Source organism: Lepus europaeus, chromosome 14, assembly GCF_033115175.1.
Source record: "Lepus europaeus isolate LE1 chromosome 14, mLepTim1.pri, whole genome shotgun sequence".
Classification (NCBI taxonomy): domain Eukaryota; kingdom Metazoa; phylum Chordata; class Mammalia; order Lagomorpha; family Leporidae; genus Lepus; species Lepus europaeus.
The window spans coordinates 22,291,293-22,310,388 of record NC_084840.1 but is presented as its reverse complement, the minus strand read 5'-3'; the positions used below and the strand labels follow the sequence as shown (position 1 = coordinate 22,310,388).

The 19,096-nt window shown below is 43.4% G+C and overlaps 1 protein-coding gene and 1 long non-coding RNA gene across 8 annotated transcripts in view; one reads left to right on the top strand and one right to left on the bottom strand.

The window, feature by feature from the left end:
- Positions 1-9,069, bottom strand: part of CD46 (CD46 molecule) — a 36,353-nt gene extending 27,284 nt beyond the window's left edge. For all 7 annotated transcript variants that reach the window (XR_009867912.1, XR_009867911.1, XM_062210260.1 and 4 more), the window contains exons 1-3: positions 8,859-9,069; positions 1,448-1,636; positions 1,013-1,115 (exon numbers count right to left, since the gene is read on the bottom strand). Coding sequence is in view for 5 of the 7 variants with exons in the window: in XM_062210260.1 (XP_062066244.1) it covers positions 1,013-1,115; positions 1,448-1,636; positions 8,859-8,982 (416 nt within the window). In the remaining 2 variants the exon portion in view is untranslated. The remainder of the gene's footprint in view (positions 1-1,012; positions 1,116-1,447; positions 1,637-8,858) is intronic.
- Positions 9,070-9,266: 197 nt separating this feature from the next.
- LOC133773169 (uncharacterized) lies at positions 9,267-12,663 on the top strand. The gene is made up of 3 exons (XR_009867914.1): positions 9,267-9,913; positions 11,593-11,633; positions 12,481-12,663. It is a non-coding gene; the product is annotated as an uncharacterized LOC133773169 (long non-coding RNA).
- Positions 12,664-19,096: the final 6,433 nt, after the last annotated feature.

The following is a 19,096-nucleotide window of genomic DNA, read 5'->3' as shown; positions in this document are numbered from 1 at the left end:
TGTACGTTGTCATAGCTTTTCCCCTAAGGCTCATTGATGTATTATATTACCATGCACTCTATTTGTTCCCTAAACACAAAGTTTTTATAAATGCCCATAATCCTCAATATATACTTCTAAAGAACCTCACAGAACAGAGGCAAGTGTTTGGAGCCCAGTGCCCCTTTCAGATGTGCTGCCCTCCTTTGTAGCAGTCTAAAAAACGAGGTTTTCCAACTGAGCAATCTTGATCAACATGATGGTAAAGACTAGCCAGCCAATTTTGGTTTAGTTAACACCTTATAGCATTATCTGGATATAAGAAAATCCTTGGCTGGCAAAATTCTACCTCTTGGGACTGCTTTGTGGCAAAGCAGGTAAAGCCGCCATTTACAGTGCTGGCATTCCATATGGGTGAGGGTTCGAGTCCTAGATGTTCCACTTCTAATCCAGCTCCCTGCTAATGTGCCTGGGAAAGCAGTGGAGGATGGCCCAAGTGTTTGCACTCCCCTGCACTCTTGTAGAGACCCAGAAGAAGCTCCTGGTTCCTGGCTTAACCTGGACATTACAGCCATTTGGGAAGTGGACCAACAGATGGAAGACCTCTGTCTGTCTGTCTGTCTATCTCTGTCTGTCTCTGTCTCTCTGTAACTCTGCCTTTCAAATAAATAAAATCTTTCAAAAAAAATTTCTACCTCTCATTTTTGAGAGTCCTATTCAACTCAATAAGCTAACAGTTTCAAACGGGGTTCACTTGGTTATGAAAGATAAAATCATCATGATTATCATAGGCTTATTATTAGGTATAGCAAATATTATTCAATTTTGCTTTCCTTTGATTTCAATTTCTTTCTATTTATTATGCACCCCTCTTGTCTCCATAAAATGTCCAAGAGTTGTTTGGCTAGAAGTACAACCTCTTTGAGAGGAAGCAGAATGAAAGCAAGTTTATATGAACACTTAAGAACAGGAGCAAAACAGAAATGGAGTTAGCAACATTTACCTTACGTCCTCTAAGGAGCAACTTACTCACCCCTCATCACACACAAAGTGAACCTGATGGCCCCACGCGATAGTTCCATTTACAAGGTGTTCTCTGCAGTGTGGGATGGTTGGCAGTTTGGGGCATTTTAGCTCTAAAAGAAAATAATTTTAAAATAGTTCTCAAAATCCAATTTCAAATATTTGAATCAAAACCAAAATTCTACATTGCTCTTTTGAATTTGTGGGAATATTGTTTTTTGCTGTAACTATTGCAAGGGCAAATCTAAGCTTGGCATTTACTCAGGCAACCAATTGCCAAGAAAATCATTCCCTGGCAATTTCTCAAAGTGCCCCCCGCCAGATATATTTCTATCTAAAACCTCATTTCACATGAGAAAATCATCACTGTAATAGTGGAATATGCACCCTAAAATGTGAAAATATTTAGAGCAAGCAAAAAAAAAAAACTGTTTTAGTTACTTACTTTCACAAGCCCAGTCAGTGATAGGAAGCCATGAGTTGTTCAGTTCACAATATGTAGTCGTGGTAAATGTATATGCATGTTCCCATCCTTGTTTACACTTGTAATTTACACGATCTCCAGGAGAATACGAGGGCTTCTGTTTACCAACCATCTCCATAGCCTCAAATTTTGGTGGTGGACCACAGGCATCTAAGGACAAGGGAATAAAAATAGGAAGATAGGTGAAATATTGATACCATTGTCACCAGCCAGGAACTGTGATTTGGCAACAAGTAGTACAGAAAGCACGGATATGGATGGCCGGTGCCGTGGCTTAACAGGCTAATTCTCCGCCTTGTGGCGCCGGCACACCGGGTTCTAGTCCTGGTTGGGGCGCCGGATTCTGTCCCGGTTGCCCCTCTTCTAGGCCAGCTCTCTGCTATGGCCCGGGAAGGCAGTGGAGGATGGCCCAAGTGCTTGGGCCCTGCACCTGCATGGGAGACCAGGAGAAGCACCTGGCTCCTGGCTTTGGATCAGTGCGATGCGCCGGCTGCAGCGGCCATTGGAGGGTGAACCAACGGCAAAAAGGAAGACCTTTCTCTCTGTTTCTCTCTCTCTCACTATCCACTCTGCCTGTCAGAAAAAAAGAAAGAAAGCACGGATATCATATGTCCTTGACAAACTTTTCAATCAGTATTCCATGTGTTTACCCAAGGTAGTAGTAGAGGAATGTGACTTTTTTAAAATACAGATTTATTTATTTATTTGAAAGATAGAATGAGAAAGAGAGAAAGCAGAGAGAGAGAGAGAGAGAGAGAGAGAGACAGAGAGAGAGAGAGAGAGAGAGAAAGGAAGGATATTCCATTCGCTGGTTCACTCTCCAAATGTCCTCAATGGCCAACTCTGGGTCAGGCCGAAGCCAGGAGCTTCCTCTGGATCTCCCACATGAGTGCAAGGGCCCAGGGACTTGGGCCATCTTCCACTGCTTTCCCAGGTGCATTAGCAGAGAGCTGGATCGGACTTGGAGAAGCCAGGACTTGCCCACATGGGACACAGGCACTGTAGGCCTCAGCTTAACCCACTGCACGATGGTGCCAGTTCTGGAATGTGCCTTTTAAGCCAACCATTTTAAGTACATACTATTTGTTTTTGGTTTGTTTGGGAAGAAACTGAGTTTTCATTCAGTGGTAAATTGAGCAGACTGCATCAATGGTTTTGATCTTAAAATACATACTCAGGGGCCAGTGCTGTGGCGTAGAGGGTAAAAGCCACAGCCTGCAGTGCCAGCATCTCATATGGGCACTGCTTCAAGTTCCAGCTGCTCCACTTTCCATCCAGCTCTCTGCTATGGCCTGGGAAAGCAGTAGAAGATGGCCCAAGTCCTTGGGCTTCTGCACCCACATGAGAGACCCAGAAGAAGTTCCTGGCTACTGGCTTTGGATCAACACAGCTCTGGACATTGCGGCCATCTGGAGAGTGAACCAGTGGATGGAAGATTTCTCTATCTTTCTAACTCTGCCTCTCTGTAACTCTGCCTTTCAAATAAATAAGTAGATCTTTTAAAAAAAAAGTACATATACAGGTATGTATCTTTCCCTACTTTTTCTAAGTTCATTTCAAAACTGACCTCTAAGAGATCTTCTACATTACGAACTTATCACTGCTCAGATGCCTCTTGTGTACTTTGAAACACAGACTTAGGACAGCTGGTCACTTAAGATTCAGTCTCCTCCTAGAAGGAAAATTCCTGGGGATGGGCCTTGTGGTGCAGTGGGTTCAGCCACTGCCTTTGATGCCTGCTTCCCACTGCTCCAATTCCGATCCAGCTCCCTGATAATGCATGTGGGAAAATAGTGGAAGAGGACCCAAATGCTTGGGCTCATGCCACCCATGTGGGAGATCTGGATGGCTCCTGGATTTGGCCCAGTTCAGCCCCAGGGGTTGCATTCATCTGGGGAGTGAACCAATGGGTGGAAGATCTCTGTCTCTTCTTCCTCCTACCCTTGCTCTACCTTTCAAATGAATAGAATAAATCTTAATAATAAAAAAGGCAAGTTCCTCAAGGCCAGGGACCATAGTGGTGTTATTCACTACATGCTGGCCCCAGACCCCGAAGGTACTTGAGAAATGCCATGGAGAAGTTGTTACTAAATAAGCATTGTGGGCCGGCGCAGCGGCTCACTAGGCTAATCCTCCACCTTGCGGCGCCGGCACACCAGTTTCTAGTCCCAGTCGGGGGGCCGGATTCTGTCCCGGTTGGGGCGCCAGATTCTGTCCCAGTTGCCCCTCTTCCAGGCCAGCTCTCTGCTGTGGCCCGGGAGTGCAGTGGAGGATGGCCCAAGTGCTTGGGCCTTGCACCCCATGGGAGACCAGGATAAGCACTTGGCTCCTGGCTTCAGATCAGCACGGTGTACCGGCCTCAGCGCGCCAGCCGCGGAGGCCATTGGAGGGTGAACCAACGGCAAAGGAAGACCTTTCTCTCTGTCTCTCTCTCTCTCACTGTCCACTCTGCCTGTCAAAAAATAAATAAATAAATAAATAAATAAATAAGCATTGTGGGGGGTGGGGGATGGACATTTGGTGCAGTGATTAAGATGCTGCTCAGGGGCTGGCACTGTGGCATAGTGGGTAAAACTGCAGCCTGCGATGCCAGCATCCCGTATGGGAGCTGGTTTGAGAATCGGCTTCTCCACTTCCAATCCAGCTCTCTGCTATGGCCTGGGAAAACAGTAGAAAATGGCCCAAGTCCTTGGGCCCCTACCTTCATGTGGGAGACCTGGAAGAAGCTCTTGGCTCCTGGCTTCGGATCGGCCCAGCTCTGGCTGTTAAGGGCATTTGGAGAGTGAACCAAATGGAAAACCTCTTTCTCTCTCTCTGCCTCTGCTTATCTGTAACTCTGCCTTTCAAATAAATAAATAAATCTTAAAAAAAAATTCTGCTCAGACACCTGAATCCCATATCATAGTGCCTGGGTTCGGGTCCTAACTCTACTTCTGATGCTCCTGCTATGTACACTCTGGGTGGCAGCAGGTGATCACTTAAGAAGTTGAGTATTTGCCACCCGTATGGGAAACTCAGATTGAATTTCCAGCAAATTACAGAGCAAGGAGTTAGGCAAGTACTGCTTAATTCCCGACTCCTCAAGGAAGTAAAGGCAGTGCATCAAAGTTGGGGGTGAGCAGGGCGTGACCCTCTCCTGTGTGGGGCCCTAGTTGGTCCACAGTGCAGGTGGCCTTCCTTTGATTGTCCAGTGATGGGGCCAGTGTGTTTCCTTTGGAATGGCAATGATGGGCTCCAGTCTGGGTGGGTCTGAGGGTAGACTGGGATTACTTTGACTGGGGTCTGTGAGTCCCTACAAATCTCTCAGAATAGAGGCTGACATGGAGAAGAGGACTATTCAGGGCGCCTTACCCTTGTGGCACTCCCTTAGCTTAGTAAGTTTATCTTCCTAGAGGATCTGCCAGCTAAGGCAGGGACACTGATAAAGTGAATATCAAAAGCAATAGGGGCCGGCTCACTTGGCTAATCCTCTGCCTGCAGCGCTGGCACCCCGGGTTCTAGTCCCAGTTGGGGCGCTAGATTCTGTCCCAGTTGCTCCTCTTCCAGTCCAGCTCTCTGCTGTGGCCTGGGAGGGCAGTGGAGGATGGCCCAAGTGCTTGGGCCCTGCACTCGCATGGGAGACCAGGGGGAAACACTTGGCTCCCGGCTTCTGATCGGGCCGTGGTAGCCAATTGGGGGGTGAACCAATGGAAAAAAGGAAGGCCTTTCCCTTTCTCTCTCTCACTGCCTGTCAAAAAAAAAAAAAAGAGCAATAGGGATAAGGGTCTCAGTGTTGCTCTCGTTTCATGTCCTATTCTAAATTCTAAGCTTCTCTCTGTATACACAGTCCAACATTTATTTGATTCATGTCCTGCAATCTCTGTGTTGTCGATGAATTTTCACCATTTGCATCGTGCTGACCTTGACATCTAAATTTCCTCAGTCTACCACCTAAAACAAAATAAAAGCAAAGAAAAGCCAACCCATTCTAGTAATTAAAGCAAACAGAATTAGTATAGAGTTAAGATTTACTGCTAACATTAAATTGACTGAGTACCCTAAACCAGTCATTTTCAGTTTACAATAGAAAAAGGAGGGAGGGAGAGAGTCCCTAGGAACACTATGCAATTCTGCTCTAGATACAAATGCTAACATCATGCTAGAATTTCTTGGAACTGCCAAGATGGAAATCAGGTAACAGTATGTCAAAGACAAAACTATACACGTATTCTTTGTTTTAGATGTTCGATTTGAATAACTATTGACAGAGCTAAAGAATGCAAACTCAACTCACACGTACAGTGTTCTGAATGAAAGAAGAAATGTCAGTTAGATGCTTTAGTCCCATGTAGTCCATGGGAATTTGAAATACTTGAAATATTCTTCTCCCTAACACATATCGAGACAGAGATATGCTTCCAACAATATTCAGAGTTTTAAACCTTGGGACTGGCAACTAGTGGGTTACAAACCTTATACCCTGTAATAAATAATTATCTCACTTTTTTAATAATTCAATTTCTTCTCTTCATCAGATCACTGAATTTTCTTCCTGTGAAGATTCTTCGAAGTAAACATCCCCAGCTCTAGGAAAATTATCTTGAGTTCTTTTTCTAGATATTTTATGAAGTGGTTACGTTGCACTGCTACACTGTAACAAGAGATGTCACTATTTAATATGATAGGCTGTCTCAGGCAAGTTTTCAAAAAGTGATTTCTCTCCCTACCCTGGATCCACTGAATCGTTCACCTTCTCTACATTTATATCTTCTTGCAAAAATTAATTCTCTGTCACACCCACACTGCCCAGACTGTATCACCAGAAGTTCCATATCATCAGGTGTGCACACCAGAATGGCAATGAAACATGACAGCAGGTCATTTCCGATCCTCAGCTGCTCTGTCCTAGCTTGTCAAACATGTTTGGAAAATAATTTCGGTGTTACCTGAAGGCCCATGTGTTAAAGTCTCGATCCGCAGGGTCTTATGTGAATAGACTAAGGATGGAACTTAAGGTATTTTCAGTGTCGAAGCTGGGGCTTGGAAAGTGATTAGATTGGATTCGGTTTTTGGGAGCACCTATGGTGGAATCATTGTGGCTATGTGGAGAGAGACACATGCATGCGCAAAGAGTGAGCATGCTCCCTGTATCTCTGTTTCCTGACTCACCATGTGACCATCATTCCGCCATCCTCTGGACTTAGCAAAGGCCTGAGCCAGTGGGGCCACCAAGTCTTGGACTGTTAACTTCCAAAACTGTAAACCGAGACCTGCTTCCTTCCTTTATAAAGCTCCTCCCACCTGGAGGCAGGAGGAATATTTTTCTGGGCTCTAACCGTGGTCAAAATATTCTCTTTAATCTCATGGTACTTAGTAATTACAAAAGAGTGTTGAGACTGAGGTAAAAAATAAATAAATAAAAAAGGACACTTGGAGCCACAGGTGTCACCAGATATCTGTATTCTAATGGGGAGCAACAGAGAGAAAAGATAGATTTAGAAGGGAGATTAAAAGTGGGGTGGGGGTAGGTAGGCTTTGAGCGGGTGCGATATCTCTGAGAGGGTGGTGGGGAAGGTTGAGGGGAGTGGTCCAGCGAGAGCAGACACCCCAAAGCGGGGAAGCCTGGCCTGCCTGGTGCGCCGAAGAATCTTCCCTGCTCCTGTCACTGTCCTGTGCTGTTAGAAGACCATGCGCTTTCCTCCAGGGCGTGTCTCTGAGTTTATGGTAAATGTTTCCGTCAGGATTAAGCCTTGGTGCATGTCTGCCACTCCCTGAAAGTTTTAGCAAACATTTTTTGATTATGTTCCTGGCACTGGAGATACATCAGTGAGCATAGTCCCTGCTCACACTCACGCACATAGGAGGGTGCTTCAGAATGTTTGTGGAAAATGGAATTAACAGGTGAGAGATTATGAAATCCACGCATAGTTTTTTCATAATAACTTTTCAGGAACTTTTTGAAGAGTCCTGTTATATGTAATGGGATCCTAATTATGATAGCTGGGGCAAACACACACAAAGTATATAGAAAAACACAAAAAATATACCAAAATGTTAAAAGTGGTTTTTCTTTGTGTACATTGTGTTCAATATTTTAATGCATTTTAAAGTATTTATTCACTCAATGAATGAATTTATTCAAAGAACAGATTTAATTATAAGGCTGTAGGGAAAACTCAGATTAACCTGATTTAAGTCCCTTTCTTAAAATGCTAATCTCTCACTAGGGTTGGCAACAGTGTGGTTTATGCTCCTCCGGAATTGCCTCAAATGTGACTCAGCCTTATGAAAACAAGGAAAATAACGCCATAAACTCTTTTTTTTTTTTTTTTTAATTTTGACAGGCAGAGTGGACAGTGAGAGAGAAAGAGAGAGAGAGAGAGAAAGGTCGTTGGTTCACCCTCCAATGGCCGCCGCGGTAGGCGCGCTGCGGCCGGCGCGGCGCACCGCGCTGATCCAAAGCCAGGAGCCAGGTGCTTCTCCTGGTCTCCCATGCGGGTGCAGGGCCCAAGGACCTGAGCCATCCTCCACTGCCTTCCCGGGCCACAGCGGAGAGCTGGCCTGGAAAAGGGCAACAGGGATAGAATCCGGCGCCCCGACCGGGACTAGAACCCGGTGTGCCGGCGCCGCAAGGCGGAGGATTAGCCTAGTGAGCCGCGGCGCCGGCCACCATAAACTCTTTAGGTGATAGAATCGGATACCGTCTGAATTGATTATGAATGGGAAAAGAACTCCGTGGTTTATTAAAAAAAAAAAAAAAAAGCAACTGTTATGTAAGCCAAGACTCATAGTGTCTCGCTTCACTGGAGGTCCCCAAACGGTGGCGCGCTCTTACCGTTCCTCCCTGCTGGTAGCTCCGGGCCTGCAGAACCGCAGCCGGAGCACAGGCCGAGCCCGAGCCGGCCCGGAACGCAGGACAGCGAGCGCTGCAGGGCGGGCCGCTTCCGCCACGCAGCCTCGGAGCAGCGCTGGCCAGCGCATCTCAAACCCCGCAGCCTAGCACAACCGGGCACGGCAGGCTCGCCCTGTGGGGAGCACCCCCACTCACCGAGGCACCGGGGCAGGCAGGGTAAGCTCAGCGCGGGCTGCAGCAGCACCTCCACGCACCGGGGCAATCCCAAGTGCAAGCAGGCCTTTCCGTGGTGCACCTGTTCGTGCTCAATCCCGGAAATGCATTGCAAACTTGGGCTAGGGACAGTGCCAGGCGCCGCGGAGACGCCCCCGGGGCCCGCCACCCGACGGCCAAGCACACGGTCGCTCGGGTGCTGCGTGGTCCCCACAGTCCCCCGCCACACGCGCGCGCTCCCGGAGCACAGGCACTGCACCTGCCGGAGCCGCGCCCGCCCGAGCTCCAGCCTCGCGGCCGGCGAGCGCGCCCTCTCCAGGGTCCTACCCGAGAAAGTGAACAGCAGGAACCCCACAGTCACCAGGAGCGTCCCAAGCACGCGCCACCGTGAAGGAAGCGGACTCTCGCGCCGCACCGACGGCTCCTTGCTCGGCGCGGAAGACGCCGTCATTTTTCCAGACCTGGGCGAGGAAAACTGGCAGCTAACTGAGCAGGGGAGCCCTTTTTGAGTCCGGGGAGCAAACGCAACAATCCCCAAACTCACAAAGTGTCCAGGCCGGGGGCACGACAGGTGGGCGTGGCCTGGGCGGAAGTGACAGGAGGCCGAGCAGGCTGGGGCCAATTGGCGGGCGGAGGGGCGGGGCCTCAAGCGGACGGGCGGGGCCTGGAGGTGCCGGAGCGCCCCGGGTCAGCGGGCTGGCCAGGGCCTCGCGGTTCTTTGCAGACCGCGGAGTTTGTAAACAGGGCCGCTGCCCTGCCCAGGAAGGGTGGGAAGAAACCAGCTGGTGCTGTTGTCATCGTTTCTGGGAATTCCCCCTTGAAGAATGAAGCCTGGCGGGCTAAAGAGCGAGACCCGGCGCGCAGGCCGCGGGTGGCGGTGGAGCCGCTTCCCTCAGGCCCCGAGGCTGTCCGGAGCGGCGGCCCCGGGGATGGCAGTTGTCAGGCGCGGTGGGGCGCGGAGGCCCTGGAGCAAGCTTCGCTAGCACAGAGGCGTGGGAACGCGAGGACGCGCGGTTCCGGAGTCTCGGCGAGCGGCCGGCCGCGCTGAGGAGAGCGGCTGAGGAGAACTCCTGTGGTGAAGCGGCGAGACCGCACAGGCGCCGTGAGGGAGCCTGCGTGACGAAAAGGGAAAGTAAAGAGCGCGTGGAGTGGCCGGCACGAAACGGGCGGACGCGTTCTTCCTGTCAGACAGGCGGAGTGAAAACATCAACCCGTGCGAGTGGCTTTTCAGGACTCTTAGAGCCTTTCTGAAGGGAACAAGCCTTGTGGGCCACCCGTGCCCCTCAATTTAGACCAAAGACATCAGAGCTCTGAGCGAAGGTTTATAATTTCAGGAAAAAAATAGAAATCCTAGAAGTGGCGAAAGCATTAAGGAATTTATGGTAGGTATCTTTATGTGTTGGAATTCAGGGCATCAAGTATTGTAAGAGTATCACCGTAAGAAACTGTGATGTATTTGTATGCAGGAAAAATCAACTCCAAATCCGTACACGGCTTTTATTAAAACAAACGTATCCTGGTGTTACCCATAAAAAGAGACATTGGAAATACACCCACAATAACATCAGCTGATAGGATTGTAGACATTTCATTTTCTTTAGCATTTTCAGCTTTCTACGTTTTCTATGTTGATCCTATGTTACATTCAGAATAAAATAAAAAGTTTTAAAAAATTCAACCTGTATATCAAAGACTGTTTTGTTCATAAAATCGTGAATTACACAAGACTGATGTAGGAGAGGATGGCATGGAAATAGAGGGTAACCATATAGATCTCAAAGAGGTCTTCTGGAATTATACAACTTTATCGCTACTACAGCTCTGTGTCTGAGAGGTACTGAAAACTTTCTGGTTTCACCAAATCATGCAATTTCTTCTGTCAGAACAACAATGAAGCAATTGATTCTAGGCAGAGCATAAAATACACTATGTGTGAAGGTGATGTATAAAATCAACACCTGAGAATCTTGGAGGATAAAATCCAGACATATCTCAATGGCAAGGAAAGGAGGAATTATTATTTCTATTAGTGCCTAGAGTTATGCAAGGCGGACACGGTCTGTGGCTCAGTGTCAGCACTTACTGGTGAAAACAGAATCACTTTGTTTCTGTATAACAATAAATGCTAAAAATGTCCCAGGCTTGGTAGTAACGTCACTTGGATTTTTTCTTCCAAGAAATTTTAAAAGAAAAATACATGGCTAGTGTTTAGTTTCAGGTGCTGGATTACATTGATGTCTTATTGGAACTTGTTTCAATTAGAATTTCTGTCCTTCTGGTTTCTCAAGCCATTCTTAATGTACTTTCACATTGAGTTTTGTAAAACTAATTGTAATTTGACCCAGTAGAGGCTCCATTTGAAATGTTCGGAGCCTTGTTCCCAATTTTGTGGGCAAGTTCCATGAACCAGGAGTAGAGTTTTCTTGCCATATTTCCAGTGCCAACTCATCTCAAATGAACACCTGGTAAACACTGTATGAGATAAATGAGTCTTGTTGTCAAGAGCAGTTAACATGTCTCTGCCAGTTCTCTCCCAGCGTGAATGTATCAAATGCTGGAAAAGTTCTGACTTTCAATAATTTTAGACACTAGGAGAAAAAATGGGATTTGTCTCTAAAAGGAATGAATGACAACTGTCTGCACAGAAAACTGTTCTAGTTAACCATCATAAGTTTACTTGTAGAGTGGAACTACTGTCTAACCCATTAGCCTTGAGGTGGTTTTAGTGGCTAAGTTCAAAGGGAGAGTTTTGAGAGTGAACTTCCTGAGGGGTAGAACTCAAGAGTCAATGCTTTGAATGAAATAGGGAATTAGATACCAGTGGTTCCTCTGATTCCCCTCAAAGATTTTGTCAAATTGTCAAAGAGAAGAAAAGGAGAAAATGGAGGATCTATGTATTTGTGGGCCAAGGTTTAGAACCCTGTGTACTTTCCTTTAAGGCTTTATGAAGGGCATTGGAGTAGGGGTGACATGGAATGCCATTAAATGGTAGCCAACTTCTTTAAAATTTAATGTTAGATGATTCTCTACCTCTGAGTCTATTTACATTATGCTTTTTCAGAAACGGGTGCTGCAGCATGAATGGACGTCTGCTTGTACCTGGTGAGTACCAGCCAGCCAGTTGGCTTTCATATTCAGTTGTGCCAGAGTCCCTTTCCCCTTAACCATCAAAAGCATTACTGTGGTATGCCATATCTGAGACAGGGATTCTGATAACAATCAAGGAGAGCAAGAAGGACATTTCTCAGAAAGGACATGTATTTATTTTTGTATCTTCTTTGCTAATAAAGGTTTTAGAAAGGTAAATTGGTAATAGACACTATATTCCATAAGTAGATTTGCAGTTAAAGTCTCATTCCTTTCTCATTTTAATGGTGGAGACAGAAAACTATTTAAATGTCATAGATTAACTAACTTACATCTCACACTTAAGTGTACAAAAAGAAAAAAAAAAACAGTAAATGAAAGAAAATAAGCCAGCACTAGAAATATCTTAGGAGAGTAATTGGACCAGCCTGTACTTTTCAGATAAACAATAAGACCAGAGGTTAATAGAAATGCTTAAGAATACAAATCATGCTAGACAAAATAGCATTTTGCCCACAGTGTATATAGTATTTCCCATGATAACTGACATAATAGAAAAAAAAATTGTCTTTCTTGCAATTAAAGTCACAGGCATCAGATACTTATTAGTCATATTGCTCCGTACTCTATTCTGAAGGGAAAAAAGATTTATTGTAATGACAGAAAGGCAAATCCTCAAACAACTGATTTCTAGCCCTTCTTTGAGTTACTTCTTCAAAATCCCAGGAGATAAGAGAGATTCATTAAAGATGCAACTTTAAGGGGCTGGTGCTGTGGCACAGCAGGTTAATAACCTGGCCTGAAGTGCTGGCATCCCATATGGGTGCCGGTTCAAAACCTGGCTGCTCTACTTCCAACCCAGCTCTCAGCTATGGCCTGGGAGGGCAGTAGAAGATGGCCCAAATCCCTGGGCCCCTGCACCTGTGTGGGAGACCCAGAAAAAGCTCCTGGCTCCTGGCTTCGGATCGGCGTAGCTCTGGCCATTGCAGCCAAGTGGGGAGTGAACCAGCGGATGGAAGACCTTTCTCTCTCTCTGCCTCTCCTCTCTCTGTGTAACTCTGACTTTCAAAATAAATAAATGTCTTTTTTTTTTAAAAAAAAATGTAACTTTAAGCAAAAATCCTATCTGACTTATATTTTCATGTATGAGAAGTCTTAAAAAAGTTCATGGAAAATGTGTATTATGTAAAAACTATGCATTGAGTTCAAACTTTTTTGTACCCAAATAAACATCTTTTAATTCCATTTTCCACAAACTTTTTAAAGTATCCTTGTAGCCTTGAGTTACTTGCCCTTCTTTCTTGGTGATCTGACTATAAGTCATTTGCCCTTTTTATTTTTTAGTGTGTATGGTAGAGCTTGGTCTTTCAATTTGTAAGTGCTAAGTAATAAGGCAGTTAACCTTTGTGACATAAGTTCCTTTTTTCTTACAGTTTTTGTTGATTTTGCTTATATTTTTCCCTATCTTGTATGATTTTACATTGAAATTCAAATTGATATCTGGCTCACTCCTTTTATTGGTGTCGAATTTATATCAAAGTAAATGTGGCAGAATATACCTTTGAAGCGACTATTAAAACACAGAATTGGGGCAGGCAGTTTAAGCCACTACCTGCAATGCCAGCATCACATATCAGAGTGCAGGTTCAAGTCCCAGCTCCTCCTCTTCCCAGTCAGCTCCCTAATGATGCACCTGGGAAAGAAGCAGAAGATGCCCAAGTACTTGGACCCTTACTACCTATGTGAAAAACTCTCCTGGTTTCATTGCAGGACTGAACCAACAGACAGAAGATCTCTTTTCTATCTCTCCTTCTCTGTCACTTTGCCTTTCAAATAAATAAATCTTTTTAAAAATGTTTTAAAAAAATAATAGAAATTAGCAGTGGCCATATACAAAGCTGTCATTAGAACACCCAGAAAGAATCTGACATTTTCTAGAGATTATTAGCATGGTCTGTAATGCCATAAAATTTTTTTTATCCATAGAAGCATGGCCTGATTAAGGATCACAGGGCCACTTATTTAAAAAGTGTCAACCCATGTTTATTAACTCGATAAATTCTTTTTAATTGACACATAAAAAATTGCACATATTTATGAATTATATGTATTAATTCTTTGAGGTAAAAATATTAAAAATCCTTTCTTCTAGCTTTTAAAAAAGATTTAATGCATTATTGTTATCTGTAGTCACCCTACTGTGCAATAGAACACCGGAACTTACTTCTCCTAACTGTAACTTAGATCCTGTTGACTGATACATTCTTTTTTTTTTTTAAAGATTTATTTTATTTATTTGAAGGACAGAGTTACAGAGAGAGGTAGAGACAGAGAGAGAGGTCTTCCATCTGCTGGTTCACTCCCCAGATGGCTGCAACGGCTGGAGCTGTGCCAATCCGAAGCCAGGAGCCAGGAGCCAGGAACTTCTTCTGGGTCTCCCACTTGGGTGTAGGGGCCCAAGGACTTGGGCCATCTTCTACATCTTTCCCAGGCCATAGCAGAGAGCTGGATCAGAAGTGGAGCGGCTGTGACTAGAACCAGTGCACATATGGGATGCTGGTGCTTCAGGCCAGGGCTTTAACCTACTGCACCACAGTGCCGGCCCTGACTGATACATTCTTAACACTTGTACTTATCTCATTAATGTAGGATATCCTCAATCCATATAAAGGTGAGCTAATATGGCCAGCATTGTGGTAAAGCCACTGCCTGTGATGCAGTGTCTTAGCTGCTCCACTTCTTTGATAATGGCCTGGGAAAAGCAGTGGAGGATAGCCCATCTGTTTGGGCTCCTACTATCCAAATGGAGACCTAGATGAAGCTCTTGGCTCCTGGCTTTGGCTTGGCTCAGCCCTGGCTTTTGTGGCCATCTGGGGAGTGAACCAGGAGTTGGAAGATCTCTTTGTCTCTCTCTCTCCTTTTACTCTTTCAAATAAATAAATAAATATTTGTTTAAAATATGAGCTAGTTACCTTTAATAGTAATTATTTAAATTTTTAACATTTTAAATACAGAACATAGTATAAAGTACTTTTGAAATAGATTAGGAAATATCCTAAGTTTAATTGTTTTCCCACATTTTTTTTTTTGGCGTAGTCTTGACCACTGTCCCCCATAATCATTCAATGTATTTTTAGCAAAAAAATTATTTTCCTTTCCTGGAGAAAATGAAAACTAATGGAGCATATATTTATTCCAATCTATTTAAAAGAAATAGATTTTGCTCCATAAAATGCAAGGGAACTTTTAAAGAAGATATGTGTGTATAAAGAAATAGATAAATTAGCAAAGATTGGCAGAAAATGAGTTAAAATATTAACAATGGTTATCACTGGTCATATAATTACATATGACTTATTATTGTTTATATCTCTCTGCATTTCCCAAATTATCCTTAATGAGCCTATTCTATATTGTAAACATTTTAAAATAAGAAAAATGGAAAGCTCCTCTGCATCCCTTCTTCCTTTAGTAATGGAAATTATTTTCTATACCCTAAGTGTCCTCTCTCTTTCTGAGAAGATAATGTGTGTATTAGCACCAGGGAGGGAGTGACAGAAATGCAAACTAAGGGGAAGGAAGCTCTGCTGGATATGGGATAGCTCCAGAATCTTCTAGTGCATATGTTTGCCTCTGTGAAGTCACTTCAAAGACTGTGAATCTCAGACATCACGTGGTTAAAAAGACTTGGCTCTTTTCCAGCCAACATTTAATTCAAGGTCTTTTCCAGTTCAACAAGTACTGTGTCAAGGAAGGACACTGAGATAATAGGATATTTTTATTTTGATGACAGCATTATCAACAACTGAACTGCTGAAAATTTATAGGCTGAATTTACGTGCTTATTTTACATCATGATGTTAATATTACATGTAAATTTCAAGTTTATTAGAAGTGTTTATTGCCCTCTGTTGTGGTTGCTATGTGTGGGCACATGAAAGTATGGTGTAAGTTGAGACACTGAGTAGATAAGAGAGACTAACAGTAACTTGACCTTTTCCTTTTTTTTTTTTTCTTCTTGGTAAAAGAAAAAATATCTTCAGAGTTGAGCAACTAAAAAAAGAGCACTCTGCCTTTCAAATGAATAAATTAAAAAAAAAAAAAAGCCTTCTTCCAGAACACATGCAAGTTGTTCCCAAGGCATAAAACATTTCCTTGAATGTTCTTCTGAACCATGAGGAGAGTCTGCTTCAGAAAGCAAGTCTTCTTCCCCTACTTACAATGAAGCATGAGCCAGGGAAGTATAGTTGGTCCAGTGTATCCATATTCTTCGCTGGCCTTGCTGGAACCTTTCTTCCCAAGACCAGGAATGCTGTCCTTGTACCAACAGATAGGCCTCCTGATGAGGCCCACTGGCTCACCTGATCCTATCATCATTCATTTTTTTTTTAAAGATTTATTTACTTATTTGAAAGGCAGAGTTACAGAGAGGCAGAGGCAGAGAGGGAGAGATGTCTTCCATCTACTGGTTCACTCCCTAAATGGCTGCAACAGCCAGAGGTGGGCCGATCCAAAGCCAGGAGCCAGGAGCTTCTTCTGGGTCTCCCACACTGGTGCATGGGCCCAAACACTTGGGCCATTTTCTACTGCTTTCCCAGGCCATAGCAGAGAGCTGGATGGGAAGTAGAGCAACTGGGACTCCAACCAATGCCCAAATGGGATGCTGGCACCACAGGTTGTGTCTTCACCCCCTGCGCCATAGTGCTGGCCCCCATCATTCACTTTCTATGTCACACCTGCTATCTGCATTGCCTCCCAACATGTTCTTGTCATGTAACACAGCTGTGTCTTTAGAGTCTGACTCTCTGCCTGCATGACCCACTGTGCTCCAGCACCTGACTAGGGTGCACAGATGGTATACTTTGTGTAAACTTTTAACTCATTCCTTGTCTGCCATATTTTGTCACAAATCATTAACCTCATTCCTGTGAAACGTGGTTAAAATTCCTATGTTAACAAGGAAAGACAAAACTGTTCAGGACTTCCTATCTTTGTATTGACAGGTGATCAACATTCAATGTACACAATTTGAGGTATACTCTGATGTAAAAGAGTGATTTCAAAAACACTTATCAAAATGAAATTTTGATAAATTCATTTGAAAGCATTTACTGAATACCAGTTATTTGATTAATTCTGTACCCAGATGTTTTGAGAAATGTTAACAAATGGTCTTTACTCAAAGTCAATAATTTGGCATGGGAAAGAAAACACACATAGGTACAATGCATGGTACATTATATGTGGCTAATGAATATTTGCAGAATGAGCAAACAAGTGAATGCAACTGAGTTAATAGGCAAAAAACACATAGCATGTTGAATACTATGGAAAGTGATTACATGCAGTTCCAATGACTGGAGAAATGGTTGTCATTTGGTGAAAAACAAAGAGGAGTCAATAAGATACAATAAATGTAATCTTAAAGCATAATCCTACAAACGTAAACTAACATGCAAATAAGTTTAAAAATACAAGGTTATCAGTAGACTGTATTGCAGGTAATTTTTATATTTTTAATTTTCTCTGTATTTTCTTTTTTAATAATGTGCACATATTACTCTTAAAATTGTTTATTTTAAAGGCAGTACAGTCAGGAAATGCTGCGAGATTCAAAAAGAGGCATCATTTTGGACTGGTGTTGTTCAGCAGAGCTTCTTGGATGAGTGAATTCTGAGCTGGGTCAATGAAACTTGAATAGGAAGAAAGGTGGAAGAGAGTTTTAGGCAGGTAACCTGGCAGGAATGTGTCTAGATCAAACAATATTTTAAGCACCTTTGTGGAATATTTTAAAAATGAACTCTTACGAGAATGATCATTGCCCTCACAGTCTACTGTTATTTTATCTGTTTGTAATTCATGGTAGTGTGGCTGACCTTGAATCAGCTCTGCACAGCTTTTCTATCACAGCTCTCCAAGAGCAAAGGAAAGTGAGGGCCTCATCTAAGAACTTGGATGCTTAACTTAAAGCATCCCTAAAAGTGCGATACCTTTGGTCTTCTTTTATCTTAAAACCTCCTGCATTATTTTCCTTTCACTCCCTTACAAGTATATTTGTGCTAATATAGAAATAATGCTATTTTCCTTTCAAACTATTGGAATAGCATTAGGAAAAGATATTCTCATAGGAAGCCATGCTATTGTTATCTCGTGACTTTTTAAATCTCCTTGGTATTACCAACAGGCACCCCAAGGCATATGCTAATACCTATTAGAGAGGAGTCAGATTAGATGACCATTAAAGGCCTTAAAAAGTCCAGATCAATTCTGAATTTTTAAAGAAAAGAGTGCATATTTCATTTGTTTTTGTAAATAGTAATGAAAAACAAATTATATAATAGAAGCAAAGTGACCAGGAAGCCAGAAAATAAACAGAGGGCACTGAAAGTTCATTTCTGTTATGGCAGAAAATACGATGCAACCAGTATTTTTGTTATTTAGTGAAATTTGAGTTGCCTTTGCTTCTATCTTGGTTGACTATAACATGTCTTTTCTATCACTTTACCTTTCCCTGGGACCTCTTCCATGTTCTGCTGCTGAATTTAGTATGTTTGACATCTGTGTAGAAATAAAATGCCAGGTTCAGTTGAATGCACATGGATATGAGAAAGAAGTAGGATATAAAGAAAGTACATTTGCTGACCAATGTGACACTGTGTCTGTATTAGGAGCAGCCTAATTCCATTTTAGTATATATAGCCCTGTGGTTTCTGAATATGTCCTGAGGATCTATGGAGAGGATATTTTAGGATTCCTGGGCCTAGCCAGAGTAAGCAAGGGCCAAATGAATTGCCCTGTGTGATGACAAAAAAAATGCAGTTTTAAATTTGCAAGAGGCCCAAGAGTCGGAATGAGGTACCCTGAGAAGGCAGTCAAGATTTGAACAAATGAAAGGTGCATCTAATGAGAGAGAGGCCTGAGGAAAGGGTGGGAAGATGAGACTGAAAGAGACTGATCATATGCTTTTATGCAGGGGGCAACAGCCTCTCGCTGGAGGGCCAGCAGTTACAAACAGCATCTGGAGGTGAACAGGAAGGCAGGAGATCTCTGTCTGTCTCTCTGTGTCTCTATCTCTCTCTGTCTGCCTTTCAAAGAAATAAAAATATAATTAAAAAAAAAAGAGCTGCTGCACATTTACAGGAAATCAGAGTAATCACAGCAAATGCTTGCATTCCTCAAGAAAAGGAAAAGCATGCTATTTCCCAAAAACTCACCTCATAAACACATAAGAATACAGGGTTGCTTTGAAAACATAGTTCCTGTGCACAGCACTAACAGAGTCATCATCCCAAATCATTGGAAGAAAACAACAATCCAGAAAAATAATGCAGAGTTTTCAGCTCCTAAAGTATTCTCTCAATTCTTTGGTATCAGGAACCTACATAGTACAATATCATATTCAAGTTCTGTTTCCACTTTTAGCATTGGTTATTGAACACATTTTGAATTTAGTGTTTGTAGAGGTACCTGCTATGTTC